The sequence below is a fragment of the Rattus norvegicus genome, chromosome 4 (assembly GCF_036323735.1).
Source record: "Rattus norvegicus strain BN/NHsdMcwi chromosome 4, GRCr8, whole genome shotgun sequence".
NCBI classification, from domain to species: Eukaryota; Metazoa; Chordata; class Mammalia; order Rodentia; family Muridae; genus Rattus; species Rattus norvegicus.
Window position 1 is genome coordinate 154,978,412 of NC_086022.1, and position 20,441 is coordinate 154,998,852.

The 20,441-nt window shown below is 45.3% G+C and overlaps 1 protein-coding gene across 3 annotated transcripts in view; it reads left to right on the top strand.

Annotated features, from left to right (window-relative positions):
* Positions 1-248: 248 nt before the first annotated feature.
* The window catches only part of Ninj2 (ninjurin 2), a 102,201-nt gene continuing 82,008 nt past the window's right edge, over positions 249-20,441 (top strand). Inside the window, exon 1 of one of the 3 annotated variants that reach the window (XM_063286651.1) lies at positions 249-551. In XM_063286651.1, coding sequence (XP_063142721.1) covers positions 519-551 — 33 coding nt within the window. In that variant the 5' untranslated portion in view covers positions 249-518. The remainder of the gene's footprint in view (positions 552-20,441) is intronic. The other 2 variants (XM_063286653.1, NM_021595.3) reach the window with 2 other exon arrangements.

A 20,441-nucleotide genomic window follows, 5' to 3' on the forward strand; every position in this document is an offset into this window, starting at 1 on the left:
CCCTCCTCTCCCCTACTCTTAGGACCTGAGGACACAAACAGAACAAGGGACAGAAAGGGAGAAACTTCAGAAACTCTTGTCTTGGGATTGTGCTGAAGCCATCCCACGATTGGTGACCAGATACCCTACTCTGAGCATCTAGTGTGCTGTGTGAAAACCCCGTTAAGAGCTGTTCTCCAATTTCCTTGGTAAACATGCAGAATTACTTTTTCAGTAGTAAACCTTCCTGCCTCAAAGCAGGCGCAGTCACCTCAGACGGCCTGGCTGGGACTAGATGGACAAAACTCAAAAGCCCACTTATCAATATGCCACATGCAGGGCAGAAACTTGCACACATGTGCGCCTCCCCCAGGGGCTGAGGCCAAGCCAAGTATCCCGCATCAGCGGATGAATAGCTGGTCTGTCTTGCAGCAGCGCTGTCTCCCACCTCAGAAGAGCTGGAAGCACAGACTGCCCTGCTAAGAGCCCACGCAAACTACAGGCACTCGGCGGGTGGCAAGTGGCCCAAGGACAGCAAGATGGAGTCAGACCGAGAAATCATCCACCTTCAAGTAAGTTCTGTGGGGAGCCAAGAGAAGGGGGGAGTCTGGGAGCGGTTGTGAAGGTAGCATTCGGTCACTTATTAGCCACCCCCAGCTCTACTATCTCTCTTCCTCACCCCTTCTCTGAACACGCGCCATTGGCTTTTGCTCTTTAGTCCCATTTCAGGCAGTGTCCCCGGGGCTGGTTCCTCACGTGTCTTTAGATATGTGAAAGTGGATTGTTTCGATTCCTTTCGGCTTCTGCTTCCTCTCGTCAAAGAGCTAATGAGATCTGTGTTATCAGAAAATGATTTAATATTCTTTGCCGTTCTTTCCCCCAAACCCTGGGACAGTGGCTGCTACATATCCAGCTGTTCCTTTAGAGACAAGGAAAGCTGGGGCGTTAGAGAGCAAGAGGCAGGTGGCCAACTCTGTATTTTCATAGTTTGGAAAAACCTAAACTTTTTTGAGACCTGAGTCTATAAGGCTTTCTTGTGTGGGACAGACAGTGTCTCATTCAGACAACGACAGCATGAGGTAAGCAGCCGTGTACTGGGGAGAGGCAGTCAGGTATCCTACCCTTGATGCTACAGGCTTGGAAGGCTAGAGGAAATGGAAGGTTCTAGCAAAGGCAGAAAGCCAACCAGGCAGAGTAGCATCAGCTGTAAGTTGCATGATCATTTTTCCAAGAGTCAGACAAACTATTTAAAAAAGGACTTTAAAAAAATCTTTTTCCATTTGTTTTCTTCCAACACTGTATAATTAGCTGTTCTAGACCTGGGCGTTTACCTCTGCATATAAACTGTAGGGCCATATTGCTGATAGCCAGGAATTTGTTTTGCTTGGAATTGTTGTGAATCTGTAGTTCAAACTGAGAAGAACTGACATCTTAACAACAATGAGTCCATCTTCCTGTGTGGATTTTGATTTCCATCATCTGGACACAGTAGCAAATAACTGAGGTCAGCCTGGGGCAAAAGACACACCCTGTCTGAAAAACAAAACGAAGGCTGCAAATCTAGTTTAGTGGCCATGCATGTGTGGGGCCCTAAATTCAATCACTAACATCAAGAAGAGAGGAAAACTGAGCAGGAGAAATGGCTTCATGGGTAAAGAGCTCACTGTGCAAGCGTGAGGACCTGAGTTCAAATCTCCAGACTCTACAGAAAGCCACCCATGACAGAATCTGTTCTAGAGCATCTATGGTGGGATGAGAGACAGAGACAAACTCATCCCTGGAAGTCCATGTGTTAGCTAGCCTCATGCAGTGCCAGACAGCAGGGAGCCAGCTTGAAATAAGGTAAAAGGTGAAAATGCAAATCTGAGGGTGTCCTCTGACCACACATGTGTTACAGTGCACGCACGCACACACACACACACACACACACACACACACACACACGGGGAGGGGGGATAAAAGGGTAGGGGGAAGGGGCGAGAGACAGGGAGGGAGATGGAGATGGAGACAGGGAGACAGAGGGACAGGGAGACAGAGGGACAGGGAGACAGAGGGACAGAGAGACAGGGAGACAGAGAGGCAAATTTCTGCCTCATTGAGTTTGTTGTTTGTTGTTTGCTTTTTTGCTTTGTTTTGTTAAGACAGTCTCAGACTGTAATCAGTCTCACTGTGTAACTAAGGCTTGAACTCCTGATCTTCCTGGTACCTGAATGTTTTTTTTTTTTTTTTTAGTGCATATGCACATGTGTGTGCGTGTACGTGTGCCTGTGCCTGTGCGTGCGCATGTGCATGTGGTGTGTGCACGTGTGCACGTGCATGTGGTGATTGTGCACACACAAGCGAGTTTGTTTTCGACAGGGTCTTACCGTACACAGATTACCTTGCACTCCCTCTCTCCCTGACTTAGCTTTCCACGGACTAGGCTTAAAGGAGTTTGCCTGGAGGATCTCTGCTCCTTGTCTTCTTCCCTAATTTAGAAGTGTAGGTTACTGGTTCTAGATATCTCTTTTCTAGCGTCCACATTCAGTGCTCTAATTCTTCCCTCTGAACATGGACTTTGCTCCATTCTACAAATTGTGATAAACTACGTCTTATTTCGTTCAGTTCAAAATTCTTTAAATCTCTTAGACTTTCTTCATTTTGAATACATTTTCCCAAACTGTTTAATCTCCAGTTTGTGGACTTTCCAGTTATATTTCTGTAATTGATTTCTGGTCTGTTTTCACTGTGGTCTAGTAACAGGCATCACTTGATTTCTGTTTTTGTTTTTTGATTTTGTTTTTAGTTTTGTTTATGACAAGGTCTCTCTACATAACCCTGTGGTCTTGGAACTCACTCTGTAGATCATGCTGGCCTCAGACTCACAGAGATCCACCTGCCTTTGCCATCTCAGTGCTGAGACTAAAGACATGTGCCGATATGCCTGGCCCATGACTTCTATTTCCAGATAATTGTTAAGATGTGCTTTACAGCTCGGGATGTGACCTGTCTCAGGGAGGGCTCCATGGGACCCTGAGAAGAGAGTGTAATTCTGCAGTTGTGATGAGGTCATCTATGGCTGGCAGTTCTGCCCACACCTACCTACCTATCCACCTATTTCAGGCTCCCCGCTGAATGTGCCCATGTCTGAAGGAGGACTCTGGAGTCTCCGCTATAATGCGAGCACCATCTTTTGCGTTTCTGTGAGTTTTGCTTCACATAGTTTGATGTATGTGAAGGGTTGTTCTACTCACTGGGCCTGGTGGCACAGGTCTACTCAGGACAACGAAGTAGGGGTCATTTCTCAGGCCATCTGCCTTGCTTTTTGAGATAAGGTCCCTTGCTAATCTGGGGCTCACCACATTGGCTAGGGTGGTTGGCCCGGAGGATATACTATTGTCTCCACCGCTGCACTGTCAGTGTACCACCGCCATCGGCCTTGAGGGGATTCTGGGAATTAAACACAAGTCTTCATCTTTGCACAGCAAGAGCTTTACTGACTAAGCTGCTGTGTTTGTCTTTTAAGTGATGCATTTAGACTATTGATATTAAAAATGATTTTTAAAAAATGAGGTCTAGGGGCTGGGGATTTAGCTCAGTGGTAGAGCGCTTACCTAGGAAGCGCAAGGCCCTGGGTTCGGTCCCCAGCTCCGAAAAAAAAGAACCAAAAAAAAAAAAAAAAAAATGAGGTTGGGTGATGGTGGCACACACCTTTAATCCCAGCACTCAGGAGGCAGAGGCAGGTGGATCTCTGAGTTCAAGGCCAGCCTGGTCTACAGAGTGAGCTCCAGGACAGCCTGGGCTACACAGAGAAGCCCTGTCTCAAACCTGCTCCACCCCACCCCCCAAATTTTTTTGACAGATAATAAAAATGAAGTTTTCACTTTACCTGCATTTATTTCTTTGGCATTGTTACATTTGTTTATATATTTATTTTTGTTCCCATCATTCTAAAATCAAACCAAGGGTCTCACAAGTTCCATAAATCTGAGCCCTCTACTTTCTTTCAATAAATCTGCGTTTTTGGCATATTTTATTTTCTTTTTCGTCTAAATAACTTTTAACATTGTTTGAAGTCAAGTCTACTGCAACAAACTCCCTCAGTTTTGTGTATCTGAGATCTGAGTCAGTGTTTTTTTGTTTTTGATTTATTTTATTTTATTTTGTTTTGTTTTGTTTTGCCACTGCTGGAGACTGAACTCCCAAGTGCTTGCTCAGTGAGTTACACCGCTTGGCTCCACCCCGTCTTATATTAAACTCATCACTAAACTTCTGTACTCTTTAAGATATCATCCTTCAAAGAGATCACAGAAATTACAGTTTTCAGAAATAAATTCCAGTGTATTCTTCAGGAGGTAAACTGTCTCGCGTTCAGCAATAAGAAGATATTTCTACACACACTCATCATCAGCTGATTCAAATTTGGTTTCTGCTGACAATGTGTGGAACACCCAGGACGGTTTAATGCTCTGTAACCTGCTTCCTTGAGTTTTTAGTAATTGACTGGTAATCACTGTCTTGACTCTTAGCCAATATGAATTCTTTCAACGAAAGATCATCTTGTTCATGGTGCTGCCGCGAAGCTGAGAATGTGCGTTACCTTCTTGCTTTCAGTGTTATATGTTCTGTTTAGCTTCTCCACTGTGATCCTTCCTTCTTTCCTTCCTTCCTTCCTTCCTTCCTTCCTTCCTTCCTTCCTTCCTTTTTTAGACAAGGTCTCGTGTGTCTTAAGCTAGCTTAGAATTCACTGTATAGCTCTGGATGACATTGACCTTCTTACCCCACCTGCTGCCCCTACTTCTTGAGGGGTAGAACTACAGGTGAACACCACCACACCCACTTTTATGTGGTGCTGGGGAAGCTGGGCTTTTGTGCATGCTAGGCAAGCACTCTACCGACTGTTTCTTAACCACTGTGTTCTTAAAGGCATTTCTGCAGGCTGCTAATGCTGTTTCTTTGCTGGCATATTTCTTTTTGTGTTTTAACAAATCACACATCTCAGATCTGGTGTCATTTGCACAGAGAATGTTCTCCCTCGCTCATCTCACTTTCCAAAAGTTCTGTTTCCTGTACACCGGATTGTAGGCACTGACTGGGGTCAAATTCCTACTTGTAGTTTAGATATTCACGCTCGGTAGACTTAAAATTATGGTCAATCCCTATAATCCTTTTTTAAGGTCTTTTTTTTTTTTTCCGGAGCTGGGGACCGAACCCAGGGCCTTGCGCTTGCTAGGCAAGCGCTCTACCACTGAGCTAAATCCCCAACCCCTTAAGGTTTATTTCTTTATTTTACTGTATGAATGCTTTTGTCTACATGTATGTATACCATATGCACGCCTGATGTCCAGGGTTTAGGAAAGGGTATCAGGTCCCCTGTAACTGGAGTTACAGAGAGATGGCTGTGAGCTGCCATGTGGGTGCTGGGAACAGAACTTCAGTCTTCTACAAAAGCAGGAAGTGCTCTTAACCGTAGAGCCATCTCTCCAGTACATCCTGTATCATCTTTAGCTGGTGTGGTCTAGGGGAGAAGATCTCTGTCTTTGTTTGTTTGTTTTTTTTTTTTTTTTTTTTTTCCGGAGCTGGGGACCGAACCCAGGGCCTTGCGCTTGCTAGGCAAGTGCTCTACCACTGAGCTAAATCCCCAACCCCGAAGATCTCTGTCTTAAGCAGGAGGTATTGATGGCTGGTTTCTCTAGAGCCTTCTGTTTCAGGTCTTGACTCTGCAGTTCCTCAAGTCTCTAGAAAAAAGTCTTTATTTTCCTCTTTTATTTTATTTTGTAACCTCTTACCCATTTCACTGTGGCGTTCCTCTAAATCCATGTCAAGCTGTCTGGTTTCTTCACTGAACTCAGATTTCTTGAGTCTGTTGACTCTTTCTCCAACTGGGCTGTTTCCTGGTTCTTTTTAAACTGGCTTCATTAATGTTCCCTTCCTACGCATTGTCTTCCGGGCCACTTCATCTTGATGGCGGCACTCTCTCAACCCGGAAAGCCTTTCACACAGCAGCCCAGCCTCGTACAGTATTCAGGAGCTAGCCCAGGTTCTGTGACTGTCTAGTTTTAAACCCAGGGAAGCTAGTTGTACCTAATTCCGTCAACAGGTTGTGGTCCTTATCAATGGTTAACTTGTTTCCTGGGTGTCACACATATTTTGATAACACAATTAGCTTACTTGTTTTCTTGTATAGTTTAGTCTTCTACACTTCCGATTTTTTCCACTTGTCATTCAGTAACCAAGAGCATGACGTCATACTTTGTGTTTCTCAGCCGTTTGAAGCTTTATCCGTTTTGGAACCATTCACTATGGGCTTCAGGGTAGCTGTTAAGGTTAGCTATGGTGACCTGTGGTTGTTTATACTAACGTGTCGTAGTCTGCTGGTTATTTCATTACCTTTAAAGTTCACTTACTATTATTGTATGTGTGTGCATGCATGCTGCGTGTACACGAGCACACATACCTTGGTGTATGTGTGCAGGTCACAGGACAGCTCTGTGGAATTGGTTTTCTCCTTTGCCTTTACCTGGGTGGCAGGAAATGAATTCTGATGGCTGAACTGCTGAGGTAAATGCCTTTACCTACTGAGCCATCTTAATGGTCTTACCCTCTCATTTCAACGGGTTTGCCTGTGTGCCATAGTGCAAACTTGGGGGGCAGAGGACAGCTTTCAGGAGCCGCTTCTCTTCCATTTTGTGGGTCTCAGGGATCAAACCATCAGCCTTGGTGCCAAGAGCCTTTACCCACTGAACCACCTCTGCCCTTCTGAGTACCTTAAATGTTTGACTGTACTGTCTTCTTTTGGGAATTTTCATCTTTAATTTTCTGAAACCTTTTTTCCCTCCTGCCTAGAGTTCTCTGTTTCCTGGGTCTGTGATTTATTAGCATTGGAGGTCCACTTGGTCAGTTATCTTTGACTTGACTATGTCTTCTGTCCCTTCCTTCTTCCTCAGATGCTTGTCCACATCTGCTGCAGGAGCCACACACAGCCTTTGATTATCCTGGCCATCGGTTTCTGTTCTTTGCTTTCAGCTTGGAGCTTTTCTAGAGACACATCCTCAAGCCCAGAAAGGCTTTCCTCAGCCACGTCACCCACACATAAGTCTGTCAATGGCTGTCTGTGTTTCTGTCCAGGGCTTGACATCTCTAGTGTTTCTTCTTGATTCTTTCCCCCACCCCTCATTGAGCGCTACCACTACCTGTCGTAAAATTTTATTTTATGCAATCTTGATAGATTTGTGGTTTGTTTTTTTTTTTTTCATGTAATAAGACATCATCTCCCGGTATTCTGAGCTTGTACCTTTAATTTCCTTTTTGATGCTGGGGATGGAATCTAGGGACTTTGAACCTGCTAGGCTAGCACCTTATCACTGAGCCACGCCCCCAGCCCCTTGGATTTCTTCTGGCTTTACTCTCATTCAGTCTTTACTTGTTCTTTGTCTGCTTTAGGGTCCTTAGCACAGCTCAGAGTTTTAAACTTTGTCAGATAAGTTTAGCATCCCTGTCATGTCTGATTCTAGCATCTTGTTCACTCTCTTTAAACCGTGTCTTTATAAACTCTTGATGTGTAGATACACCAGTATCAGGCAAAAAGAATGTTGTAAATAGATAGTTATTGTGGTAATGTATGGTAGGTGTTCGAGGGTTCGATGGCCCTCAATGATGGGCCTTCCTGAGCCTCTGTGAGCTTCAGAAGTGCTTATCAACCCTCCCTTCCTCGACTTCTTATGTGCGACAAAATGGCCAGTGTGTACTACAGTATTTTCTTTCCTTGGGTCAGTGAGGCTGTGATAAAAAATGTAGGCTGTGGTTAATAATGTCTTGAGAGCAGACCATATTTAAAAGAGCAAATCCTCTGTTATTTCAAAATGATTTTGTTCCCATTCCTTCTGCAAGAGGGAGTTTTCTTACAGCATTTACTCTGAGTGCTTAGCGGGCTCCTAGAGGTAAAATGCATGAAGCATTTTCCTCACTCATTACAGTGGGACTCCTGGCGTGGTGACTCTGAGACACATTGCCTCTGCCTCCGTTGCAGACCTGCAGCAGTGAGCCCCCACCCCACCTCACCCCACCTCACCCCACCTCACCCCAGAGTCTCTCTGCTTGGCTATGATACCCTTGGTCTATCTGCCTGCCCCTCCAGCTCGAGGGATTTGCTTTCCCTGTTTGCCTACTTCTCTTTCAGAGACAAGTTGAGATGTTGAATCTTTAGCCAGTTAACTATTGCTTGTCCCATCAGAGTGGGGTCTTTTAAGCTTCTTATATGCAGAACCAGAAACTGGAGTCTCCTCTATTTTCAAGTGGGAGCTCCAGAAAACAAGCTGGGAATATGCATTAAGAGAGTGTATTTATTTATTTATTTATTTATTTATTTATTTATTTATTTATTTAGATGTGTATTGGTGTTTTGCCTGCATGCATGTCTGTGTGAGAATGTCAGATCTTGAAATTACAGACAGTTGTGAGCTGCCATTTGGGTGCTGGGAATTGAACTCAGAACCTCTGGAAGAACAGTCAGACATGGCTCAGTGGTTAAGAGCATTGACTGCTCTTCCAGAGGTCCTGAGTTCAAATCCCAGCAACCACATGGTGGATCACAACCATCTGTAATGAGATCTGATGCCCTCTTCTGGTTCTGTCTGAAGACAGCTACAGTGTACTTATATATAATAAATAAATAAATAAATAAATAAATAAATAAATAAATAAATCTTTTTTTTTAAAGAGAGACTGTTATGTGCTGGGTGGTAGTGGTGCACACCTTTGATCCCAGCAGTTGGGAGGCAGGGGGAGGAAGATCTCTGAGTTTGAAGGGCAACCTGGTCTACAAGAGTGAGTTCCAGGACAGCCAGAGCTGTACAGAGACATCCTGCCTCAAGACACAAAAAACAACAACACAACAGGAGGGGGGGGGGCTTGGTCTAAGAATTCAATAGTTGCTCAGATATGCAAGGATGTTGATTGAGATTTATGGGGATAAATAAATGGTTAAATATAGATTGTTGCAGCTATGAATAGATAGTTTAAAAAGATTTTTGAAGAATATTTAAATGAATACTATTCTAGTTTGGTTTCTGTTGCTGTGATAAACACCATGAACAGAAGGACCTCGGGGAGGGAAGGCTTTGTTTTAGCTTAGAGCCTACAGTCTGTGGTCGAGGAAGGCCAAAGCAAGGACAGGAGCTTGATGCAGAAACCACAGAAGAACTAGACTAACTGGCTTGCTTCCAGGCTCACATTCAGCTACCTTTCTCATTCAACCCAAGACCATCGTGGACTGACTCCTCCCACATCAACCAAGAGCTGAGAAGATGCCTCACAGGCTTGCATGCCCACAGGCCAACTGATGGAGCAGCTCTCGGTTGATGGTACCTCTTCCTACATACATCAAGTTAGCAACCAAGATTACCCATCACAGATACCAGAAAGCACACAGAGAGAAATAAAGGACACAGTACTGGATAAACCTTTAATCTTGAATGCCTTCAAACATCATGAAGAATAAATATGCATGTCTTAGTATTGGCCGGAAACACACCAACGTGTTCACTGGCTATTTCTGGACTGTGGGATTATGAATGACTCACTTTCTTCTTCTTCTTTTTTCTTTTTTACTTTTTATTTCATTTGCAAATTTTCTACCAACATATGATTATCCTTAGAGCAGAAAGTAAAAGGATTTAGTTTTAAAGGGGTTAGAAAAGCAGATGTGTCCATACATACAAATCAGTAGATCCATGAATATGAATAATAGTAAACATACGTTCATGTACATGCAGACGTTTTTATCCTGTCTCTGATTACCATAGAAAGGAACCAGCTGACTAATTCTGTGTGTTAGAAGCCATCTCCTTTTTAATGACTTCCACTTTTCAACAGTTGTACACAGCACAACTTCTGCGTGTGCATGTGTATGTGTTTCTTCTAGTGCACATATATGTGGAGGCCAAAGGGTGACAATGGGTATCTTCTTCAGTTTCTCTCTATTATACTTTTTATTAAAAGATTTATTTGTTTATTATATATAAGTACACTATAGCCATCTTCAGACACACAAGAAGAGTGCCTTGAATTCTCATTACAGATGGTTGTGAGACACCGTGTGGTTGCTGGGATTTGAACTCATGAGCTCTGGAAGAGCAGTCAGTGCTCTTAAGCACTGAACCATCTCTTCAGACCCTCTATTATATTTTTAAGATTTTAAATTATATGTATGTACCTATGTCTGTGTCTGTGTGTCTGTCTGTGGACTTGCACATGTGTGTGTAAATGGTCACAGAGGTATGAGATCCTCTGGAGTTGGAGCTACCGGTGACTGGGAGGTGTCTCACATGGGTGCTGGGAACTAAACTTAGGTCTTTTGAAGAGCAGCAAGTGCTTTAATTTCTGAACCTCCTCTAAGACCTTCTACCTTATTTTTTGGTACAGGATCTCCCACTGAACCCAGAGCTTACCTCTTTGACTAGACTGGCTGTTTAGCAAGTCTTGGGGTTTCTTCTGTCCCTGCCTCTCTATTACTGGGATTACAGCCATGCACTGCTGCACTCAGTCCTTCTTATGAGAGTTCTAGGGACTGGAGTCAGGTCCTCAGGCTTGTGTGGCAAGTACTTTACTAATTGAGCCCATTTCTCTAGCAGACAACTCTTGTTTTACACATACACATACACATACACATACACATACACATAACACATATACATATGAGTAGGCTCAATGAAGAGACTTTAGGAGCTAGAGAGATGACTCAAAGGTTAAGAGCACTGGCTGTTCTTCTAGAGGTCCTGAGTTCAATTCCCAGCAACCACATGGTGGTTCACAACCATCTGTAATAGAATCTGATACCTTCTTCTGGTATGTCTGAAGAGAGCAACTGTGTACTTAATTCATAAAATAAATCTTTAAAAAAACAAAGAGACTTTAGTATAAGACACAGGTCTACAAGTCTGCCAACCACTGAGTTTCTTCTCCATAGCACCTATGGAGGGGCCACATCATAAGTAATAAGGTGTGAGTGGTTGGCACCTTGACTTTAGCTCAAACTTAAACCTGACACTTCTAATACTGTGTTTTACTATCTCCTAAAGAAAAGTCACTTGTGGGGGATAACAACTGACCGATAGATGAATAGATAAATCATAATTATCCTTGAAGACCCAACATAAACAGACAGACAGAGAAGAGTAGATTTCTCCCGATGTAGAAACATTTGAGACGGATTGTCACAAAAGTCAGCTTTTATTGTGTGAGCTTTGAGGAATGAACATGACTTTGAGTAGGGTCAGGATGTTCTGTGGTCAGAACTGTGAGCCGAAGCGAGAGGAAGGAAAAGAAGGAGTATGCCACGGGAGACTGAGTGCCAGCGATCTGGGGAGAGCTGTAGGCTGTGTGTGAGTGGAGGAGAGACGCAGGGAAGAATTATTCTGAAGTTGGTTGAGGAGCAGGAGAGATGACTCAGCAGCTAAGAGCAGGTACTGGTTTTGCAGAGGATTCAGGCTCTGGCTCCCCAGCACCCACATCAGAAGGCTCACAAACACCTAAAACTATGGAGGACCCTATGTTTCCTTGGGCACCCACATTCGTGTGCACACACATCTGCTTGCACACAATTTTTGTTGTTGTTGTTGTTGTTGTTGTTGTTGTTGTTGTTCTGTCTTGTTTTTCAGGAAATGGCTTCTCTGTGTGGAACTCCCTCTGTAGCCCAAGCTGGCCTTGGCCTCAGTGATCTGCCTGCCTCTGCCTCCTGAGTGCTGGGACAAAGGCTTCAGCCATCAATGCCTGGCTAGAATTTAAAAAATCTGGTTGGAAACAATCTTTAAAGACCCAATTTGGTGTCCTGGCTAAGTGCCTCTCTGGGTGTTATGTAGGAATCTTGACAAGGGGAGTAGGTTAGGTGGGGAAGGACACAGGCAGCTTTTATTCCTTCTACATTCCTTCCGGGATCTCTACCTGAACCTTGGACATTCCTTCCAGGAATATGGTTTCCCTCCTGCTCGTTGGTGTTTTGATGCAGGGTCTTGCTGTCTATCTCAGATGGTAGATGCCATCCTACCCACTAGGCCTCTGAGTATTGTAGGCTTGTTGCCATCATACCTGACTAAGAGGCAGGAAGCTTAACTGGGCTTTAGAGTTCTCACATATGATCTGTCTCTAATCAGCCACAGCACTGGGCAGGGTATCTGCTGTGCAGGAAACAAACCAACTTGATAAACAGTGTCTTGGTGGTCTCTCTCTCTCTCTCTCTCTCTCTCTCTCTCTCTCTCTCTCTCTCTCTCTCCAATTGAATGCAGGCTTTGTGTCTGTGAAATATGTGTTCTATATCTGAGCCAATGGCAGTCCAACAAAAAAATTGCCATGGAAAATGATAAGCTCTTTCAAATCCACATACAGTCTAATTCTCGGGCCAAAAGCATATCGAAGTTCATCATCAAACAGGGTAGGAACCTGGAGGCAGGAGCTGATGCAGAGGCCATGGAGGCTGCTTACTAGCTTGTTATTTATGGCTTGCTCAGACTGCCTTCTTACAGAACCTAGGTCCACCAGCCCAGGGATGGTACCACCCACAATAAGCTGGGTCCTCCCACATCAATTACTAATGAAGAAAACGTACTATAGGTTTTCTCCATCTTAGAGAGGCATTTTCTCAACTTAGTTTCCCTCCTCTCAGGTGACTCTACCTCATGGCTAAGGAACTGAAGTTCAGTAAACTATGGTTACAAGCGCTCGGAGCTACAAAGTGGCAGGCTGGGACTCAGACCTAAGTTTCCTTTTGCCACACATGGTCCCTGGACAGCACCATTCTTTTATGTCAAGATTGTTTGAAATGTCAAACCAGGTGCCAGACATAGTCCCACACTTCTTTAAGACCAACACTTAGGAAGCAGAGCTAGGCAGATCTCTGCTAAATTCAGGGCCAGCAGGACTATGAAATGAGACCCTGTCTCAAACTAATAATAATAATAATAATAATAATAATAAGAAGAAGAAGAAGAAGAAGAAGAAGAAGAAGAAGAAGAAGAAAAGAAGAAGGAGAAGGAGAAGGAGAAGGAGAAGGAGAAGGAGAAGGAGAAGGAGAAGGAGAAGGAGAAGGAGAAGAAGAAGAAGAAGAAGAAGAAGAAGAAGAAGAAGAAGAAGAAGAAGAAGAAGAAGAAGAAGAAGAAGAAGAAGAAATGTAGAACCAGAAACCCTGGGAGTGTGTTCTAGTCTTTGAATCTCCTAATGGAGATTTTTGCTTCCCCAAGGCTTTTAACCCAAAATCAATCATAAACTGAAAATATTAAATGGAATATTTCAGACGTTAACAATCCATATGGTTTTAATTGTGCCCCTCTCTGAGAAGCATAACGAAACCTCCAGTGTACTCCCTGGAATGTCAGCCATCGCGTTGTTCACCATCTCCCTTCTGCTCATCCTACCCAACCTCTAGTCAATAGGCCCCATGGTGGTTACCACCTCAGCTACCACAGTGTTGCCATGATCCTGTCCAAGGGACCCATGTTTTACATGACAAAGGGAGAGAGAGTTCAAGACCAGCATGGAGTTCAGAATAGCAAGAGTCTTTCAATCAGTCACCCACACATGCTAGACCCCACCCAGCACTTGGAAAGCAGGAGGATCAGGAGTTCAAGATCAGCTGCCTTGCCATAGAGAAGGTTTGAGGCCAGCTAGCATACCTGAGATCCTGTTTCAAAGCAAACAACACATGAAAGTGTGATAGGGTTGGTGCTTGTGATCTGAATGGGTAAAGACACCATGTAAAGTGTGCCCTTTAAGATAAATGTTTAGTGGGGCTGGGGATTTAGCTCAGTGGTAGAGCGCTTACCTAGGAAGCGCAAGGCCCTGGGTTCGGTCCCCAGCTCCGAAAAAAAGAACCAAAAAAAAAAAAAAAAAGATAAATGTTTAGCATCGATGCATTTAGCATACACACACACACACACACACACACACACACACACACACACACACACACACTCAGAGGCAAGAAACCATATACAGGACTTCAGTCACAGCTTCAAGTATTATTAGAAGTCTTAGAACCCAGCAACAAGACAAGTGGTGACAGTTTTAACAACCCCCTGGTGACTCTGAGGCACAGTGAGGTTTCAGAAGCTCTGCTTAAATGCATGACTAATTGACTGTGGGGGATACGGGGACTTCGAGACTGGCCTTTCTCCTCCTCGGCTGTCTGAAGTGTGCCTGCTCAGGCCCTGGATGAAGCCAGCCCATAGTTGCCAGGGAATTGGAGAGCAACAGAAGATATACATTTTACAAGTCTGAACGTTTTTTGTTTTAGTACAAGGCACCCCCATCCTGGCACCGAACTTACCTGCCTGCTGCATACCTGTGGGGATTTACACCCACTCTGATGAGAGATAACTGGGATTCCTCCAGCCTGGGAATGAGGTGTGTTTGACAAGTCTGCCCCACCGGGGAGATTAAGTATAATGAAAGACCCAGGCGTAGATGGATGTCACTCTCTTGACACCCAGCATTGCCTCTCAGTTGCTCTGCAAGAGTGAGAGCGACTGAAAGCAGGAGTGGACCTTCCCACAGGGCATGTGGGAACAGAACCCAAGGGGTGGGGGAGACTCCCTTCTCTAGAGCAGAGGAGCAGAGGACTTCATACCCTGAGTGGTCAGGGGAGGGAATCTCATGGAAACAAGAGTCAGGTGGGAGAGCACTACACCCCTCACAAATGCAGCCAAGGCTGGACAGGGGAAGCCCCTGGGCTAGACACAGGAGAGAAGATACTGGTCCCCCTGTAGAGTTCGACTCCAGGAAAACAGAAAGTTTCCCCAGGCTGAAGGTCTCAGGTTTTTTTGTCCTTCTGTTCTTCCTTGTCTTAAACCATAAGTGCAAACTTGGGACACTGTTGCGAGGTCAATGCCAGTTTTCAGCCTCGGTCCGCACACAGCTAGGACCTCTCCAACATTTTCTTAGTAGCAGGACCCCAGCACTCTTAACTCCAGCAGGGCTCAGTCAGCTAGAGAAAAGAACCAACTGTAGGGGAGGGAGGTTGAGAGTCTACGGAGGCAGGCAGGGTATGGAGAGCGGGTGTCCTGCTGCCCTGCACAGCCTCCTCTGCCTGGGGGGCCCCACAGCCACCTGCCCAGCTGTGGGATCCTCCGATGCTTTGGACGCAGAGCGCTGGCAGGAGAGCTGGTGAGAAAAGGGTTTGCAAAGACTTGACTGCACTGCCATAGTAGTCTTAGTAACCAGGACCCAGATCTGGACAAGCCCGGGTGCTGCTCCAGGTGATCAGGCCAGAGCCTCCCAGGTCAACAAGGTGGAGTATTCTCTTCTCCACAGAGGAGAAAACTGGAGCAGGGCAGTGTGAGGGAGCCTGAAGGGAGGTATGTAGGACGGGGTGGGGTAGGAGACACAAGCTTTCTGCCCATACACTCGCCACTAGTGTCCAAGCCCCAAGAGCTCAGCTTGTTGCTGGTGACCTCCCAGGTCACCAGGACCGGAAACACCTTCCTGTAGGCCATGGCCTACAGGCAGCTGCCCCTGAGAGACTGAGAAAGCAGGAAGGAGGAAGAAACCCGGTTATTTTGTCTCCATTTTCCATGAGACCTGAAGTATTTTTGCCTCCTCCCATAGAAGCCTGCCCTCCCACCCCCAGCATCCTGATGTGACCTACTTATCTGCTCCCTTAGAAGGGAGGTGCTCTGGAAGGCATCCCAGACAGGCGTTCCCTCTGAGTCTCCCCAAAGCTCTTTGACCAGGAAGATAATACAAGGTGGGGGTGGAGTAGGGGTGTTGGGAGGGGTGGGCGAAAAGGTAGATGGAGGCCCACAGGCCAGGGGAGAGGGCTCCAGGAGCCATTGGTTACCAAGCCCCTTTCCAGTGGATCCAAAAGGAGAGAAGCAGTAAAACACACACACACACACACACACACACACACACACACACACACACACAGAGTCACACACACACAGTCACACAGAGTCACACAGAGTCACACACACACATACACACACACACACACTCACACACACACAGAGTCACACACACACTCACACACACACAGAGTCACACACACACACAGTCACACAGAGTCACACACACACAGTCACACAGAGTCACACACACACTCACACTCACACACACACAGAGTCACACACACAGAGTCACACACACAGAGTCACACACACAGAGTCACACACACACACACACACACACACACACACACACACACACACACACTGTCCTAGACCTTTCTCTTTAACAAAATGTTACTTTATTTGTCCATAAGTACAAATGCAGGAAAGTTGAATACTCTCTTTAGTCACAATGACAGTACAATTTTTTTTTTAGTCCTAGATCTTTTTGGAGTTGTCTATCCACGGCTCACTGAGCATTTATCTGATCTTTTTTTTTTTTTTTCCGGAGCTGGGGACCGAACCCAGGGCCTTGCGCTTCCTAGGTAAGTGCTCTACCACTGAGCCAAATCCCCAGCCCCCATTTATCTGATCTTTAAGCCTCAGTTCCCCCATCTGTAAAGTGGGGACAATTTTTACTTCAGAAAATTGATCAAAGTATTCACCCTACCCTCTGTTCATTCAACTTGATGAGGGATAGGAACAGCTGCCTCTGTCTGACAAGCCTACAGCTTATTTCTAAATACACAATCTGTCGCAGGAGCTGTACGTGCAGTTCGCCTCCCTTAATTCCGTGAGGGACATGCTACGCCTTTTTCTTTTAGTTCAGAAAAGTCAAGTCATTTGTGCAAAGTCACGAGGCAAGCAGCAGAGTTGAATTTGAATGTCTATCTGGATCACGTGGGCGCTAGTCCTTCCCTAGACTACAATTTTATTGGGCTTAATAAGAAAGGATTTAGCCAAGCTGGGCTTGGCTCATGCTGGGCGATCTCAGCATTCGGGAGGCTAAGGCAGGAGGATTGCTACAAGTCAGGGGTCAGCCTCGGCTGCAGCGTGGAACTCTGTCTCAAAGCGTGCAGGGGTAGAATTGGCAAAACCCACACTCCCAGGTCTTAAGTAAATTTAGACTGCTGAGTCAGGTTGGTGATGGGGAAATGGGAGAATAATAGGATTGTAGAATGCTATCGGGTTATGCTAATTTTGGCTCGGAGGAAAGGTTCCCTTCTGTGCGGAGGGCAGGAACAGAGAGCATTGTCCCGATTGATTCTGCGGGTGGCTCCCCGTGCCCTGAGGAGTACATCCCAGCCCCTATGCCATGTCTGCTCCGCTCGTTCTACTCTTCTTTTTAAATCAAATATATTAAAATACACCATATCACTCGCTAAATAAGAATCTGTATATTGAACCCTTTAAAATAACATTTGCTTTGTTTTTTTCTGATTTTCTAAACATTATTATTTTTTAAAATTGCAAATAAATACAAGCAACACACGCCAAGATTAATTAGCTTTCTTTTTTGGACAAAATCTCACAACTGGAGATGAAGCTGGCTTCAAGCTCTCAGCAATCCTCCTGCCTCAGCATCCAAAAACCTGGGATTATAGGCATGCACCCCCACATTGAAAAATGCATTATTTGAGTTTAAGAATTAATTGGGGTGCTCCGTTCTGGCCTGGGGATGTAACTCAGTGATAGAGAGTTTACCTAATGGGTGCAAAGCCCTCCATTAACATTCAGGCAGCAATGTTTTTCCTTCAGGTTTCAAGTAGACTTTGGAGAACTCATAGCTCAAGACTTGTGCACATTTGCCTAGCAAGCAAAATGGTGCAAGCCACCCCTGTCCACAACCCCCTCATGCTAATCTCCTATAACTGTTTCCTCTATCTAGAAAGTTCTCTCTCCTACAGCTAGATCCTATGCACTGTTTGCCTCATTGACCCACATTCTTTTTTTCTTTTTCTTTTTCTTTTTTTTTTTTGTCCCCCAAGTTGGTGCTACTAGGGGATCAAACCAGAGCCTTGGCATATGTTCTACCACTGAGCCTCATACAAGAGTAACCTCTCAGGATCCTCATCTATAAAGAGAGCCATTGGGAAGTAAAGCTCCCTTTCATAGGTTATTAAGAAACAAGGAAATGGACTGTCCATGAGCTCTTGCTCTCCACCAGTCTGCCTTTAATAAACTCTTATCCAGGTGCTCTAGCTGGATAGAATAATGCTTTTTAATATGAGGAACACTCAATAAATGAAGTTTTGTTTTTGAGATGGGGGTCTTGCCAGGGGAGGCATTTGGCGCCGACGTTCCAATCAGAACATAGCCCCTCACTCTGGTGTCATTCCTTCTACCTCAGAGGGCAAACAATAGAAAAATGAGTAAGTGTGGGGTGTAAAGTGGGAACTAGAGATGCTCCAGGAGACGTTGGGACCAAGAGCAAGTATTATAAAGCCTCAGGAACGAGTTGGCAATTCAAAACCCCACCCCAGAGTGACAGAATGGTCTATGACACAGGGCTGTCCCCATTATCTGAGAGGAAGGGGCTCCAGAAGAGACATGGCAGGGGAATGTCCTCTTTTGGCTAGTGGGGTTGAACAGCTTGTGGACTTGGGTGGGTAGCTCAGTGGTAGAAGACTTATTTGCAAGACCTTGTGTTCACCTTCAGCCTCCAACACGAAGAAAGCAAAACAGAAACAAAGAACAAAACAAACAAACAACAACAACAACAACAAAGACTATCTTGTGGAAAGAGTGGCTCAATGTACAGTAACGTATGGGGGACATAAAGTGTGTCCCTCATATCCAAAGGCATACCCTCGCACCCCTTCTGGAAAGTCCTTCAGAAAGCTCCACTCGACCTCAATGATGGCCTTCAAGCAAACAAGGAAGCCTGTGGGGTTTTCGAAGGGGTGTTATTTAGTATCCTAGTATGAAGCTGAATTATTGAAAAAAAACAAAAAACAAAAAACAAAAAACCATGCCTTGTAACCCAGATACTGGCTGGGTAAGGGCCCTGCCTCTGAGGTGTCCCCAACCCAGTCACCGTAGAGCCTTGGTCCTACAGCCCTAGAGCAACTGTACACACTCCAGAGGGTTCTTGTGAGGAGTAATGGACAACGTTCTGTAAATACGGTCGAGGCCCTGAACCGAGTTCACTCTCTCTTTACCAAGTTCTGAGAGCCGTACAGCAAGCAGCTGCACCGATGTAGGTGTGAAGGCTGGAACTTTGAAGACTACTAGCATTTCTAGTGTCGGTACAAGTCACACTCCTTTCTGCCTGGATTTGAACTTTGCAAGCCTGGAGGGGAGGAGGGAGTGGAGATGAGGGAGGGGGAACTGGGGACAGCGGGGGTTGAGGGGGTGAAGGGGGAGTGTTCGCACAAGGTCAGCTGACTGCAGCCATCGGGGAGCACTCCCTGGCTGCCTAGCCGAGAGCTCCAGAGCAGACTGGTTCCTCCACTCCTCCAGAGCCAGGCTGAAGGTCTCCAGCCCTTGCACAGCAAACTCTGGAGCTCAGCCCTGCTTGCAGGGCCCAGCAGAGTTGTTTCAGTTCCTTTTTTCGCAGAAGAGGAGTTCTTGGTTTCCTGCTGAGTTTCCCCCCAAGGCTTCCCTTCTGTTACAGCTACCGCAGTCACCTCAGAGTGACAGCTACCGCTTTTCGAAGGCCCGATGTTTTGCTGTTGAGATGTTGCTTTGCTTGGTTTTGTTTTTCTTCTGGTCAGAGTAAATCCATTTTATAGATGAGAACATTTAAAAGTTGAGAGAAGTTCATTTGCTCACGGCCATGCGAGCTTGTATGGAGAATACAAGACAAGCTCGAAAGGCATAACGGATGCTGCCAGACCGCTGGGTGAGGCCTATGCAGGACCATTTTGAAGCATGTTAGGACATTTTCTATATCAGCAATACTAGGGCAGTGTTTAAGAATTCTGCTAGAATTTACCAAGAAAGTCAAAAGTGTGTGTGAAATTCTCACCTGACTTCTGAGAGGAGCATCCAAGTTTGGGGCTTATCTCTTTTCCCACCCTTTCTGCCTGGTATAGAGAATACAAAACTAAGCTATAGTTCAGAACCTCTGCACCCAGAACCTTGCTATAAACCCATACAACCTGAAGACGTTGGGTGGTCGTGTGAGGGGCAAGAAAGCTTTTGTACATTTGCAAGGCAAAAAATGTGGGTTTTACTGAGATTCCAGCTCGTGGCTGGTTTTTATTATTTGAAAATCAGTACAAGCAGACTGTCAAATAATTTTATCTCATAAGCATGACTAGATAAGAGAAAGATCTACAGACTACCTGTAGGACCTGTCTCTAAAGTAGAGTGTACAGACTGAGGAAGGGCTAACCCCACCTTCTAACCAGCAGCTCCTTTCTTCAGGACTAGAGCTGAAAGCACTCTGCAATGTGGGAACCACGGGGGAAGAAGAAGAGTGTGCTAACGCAAGTAAGACAACTAAAATGGGGACTTTACAAACTGAAATGTTGCTTGATTCTAGAATTGAAAGTCAAACCAAAGGGGGAAAACTGGCTAAGGGTATAGTTGAGTAGTAGGGCCAGGCTTACGTCTGTGTGAAAACCCAGGCCCTATTCCCAACACTAAACAGAACACACCCCT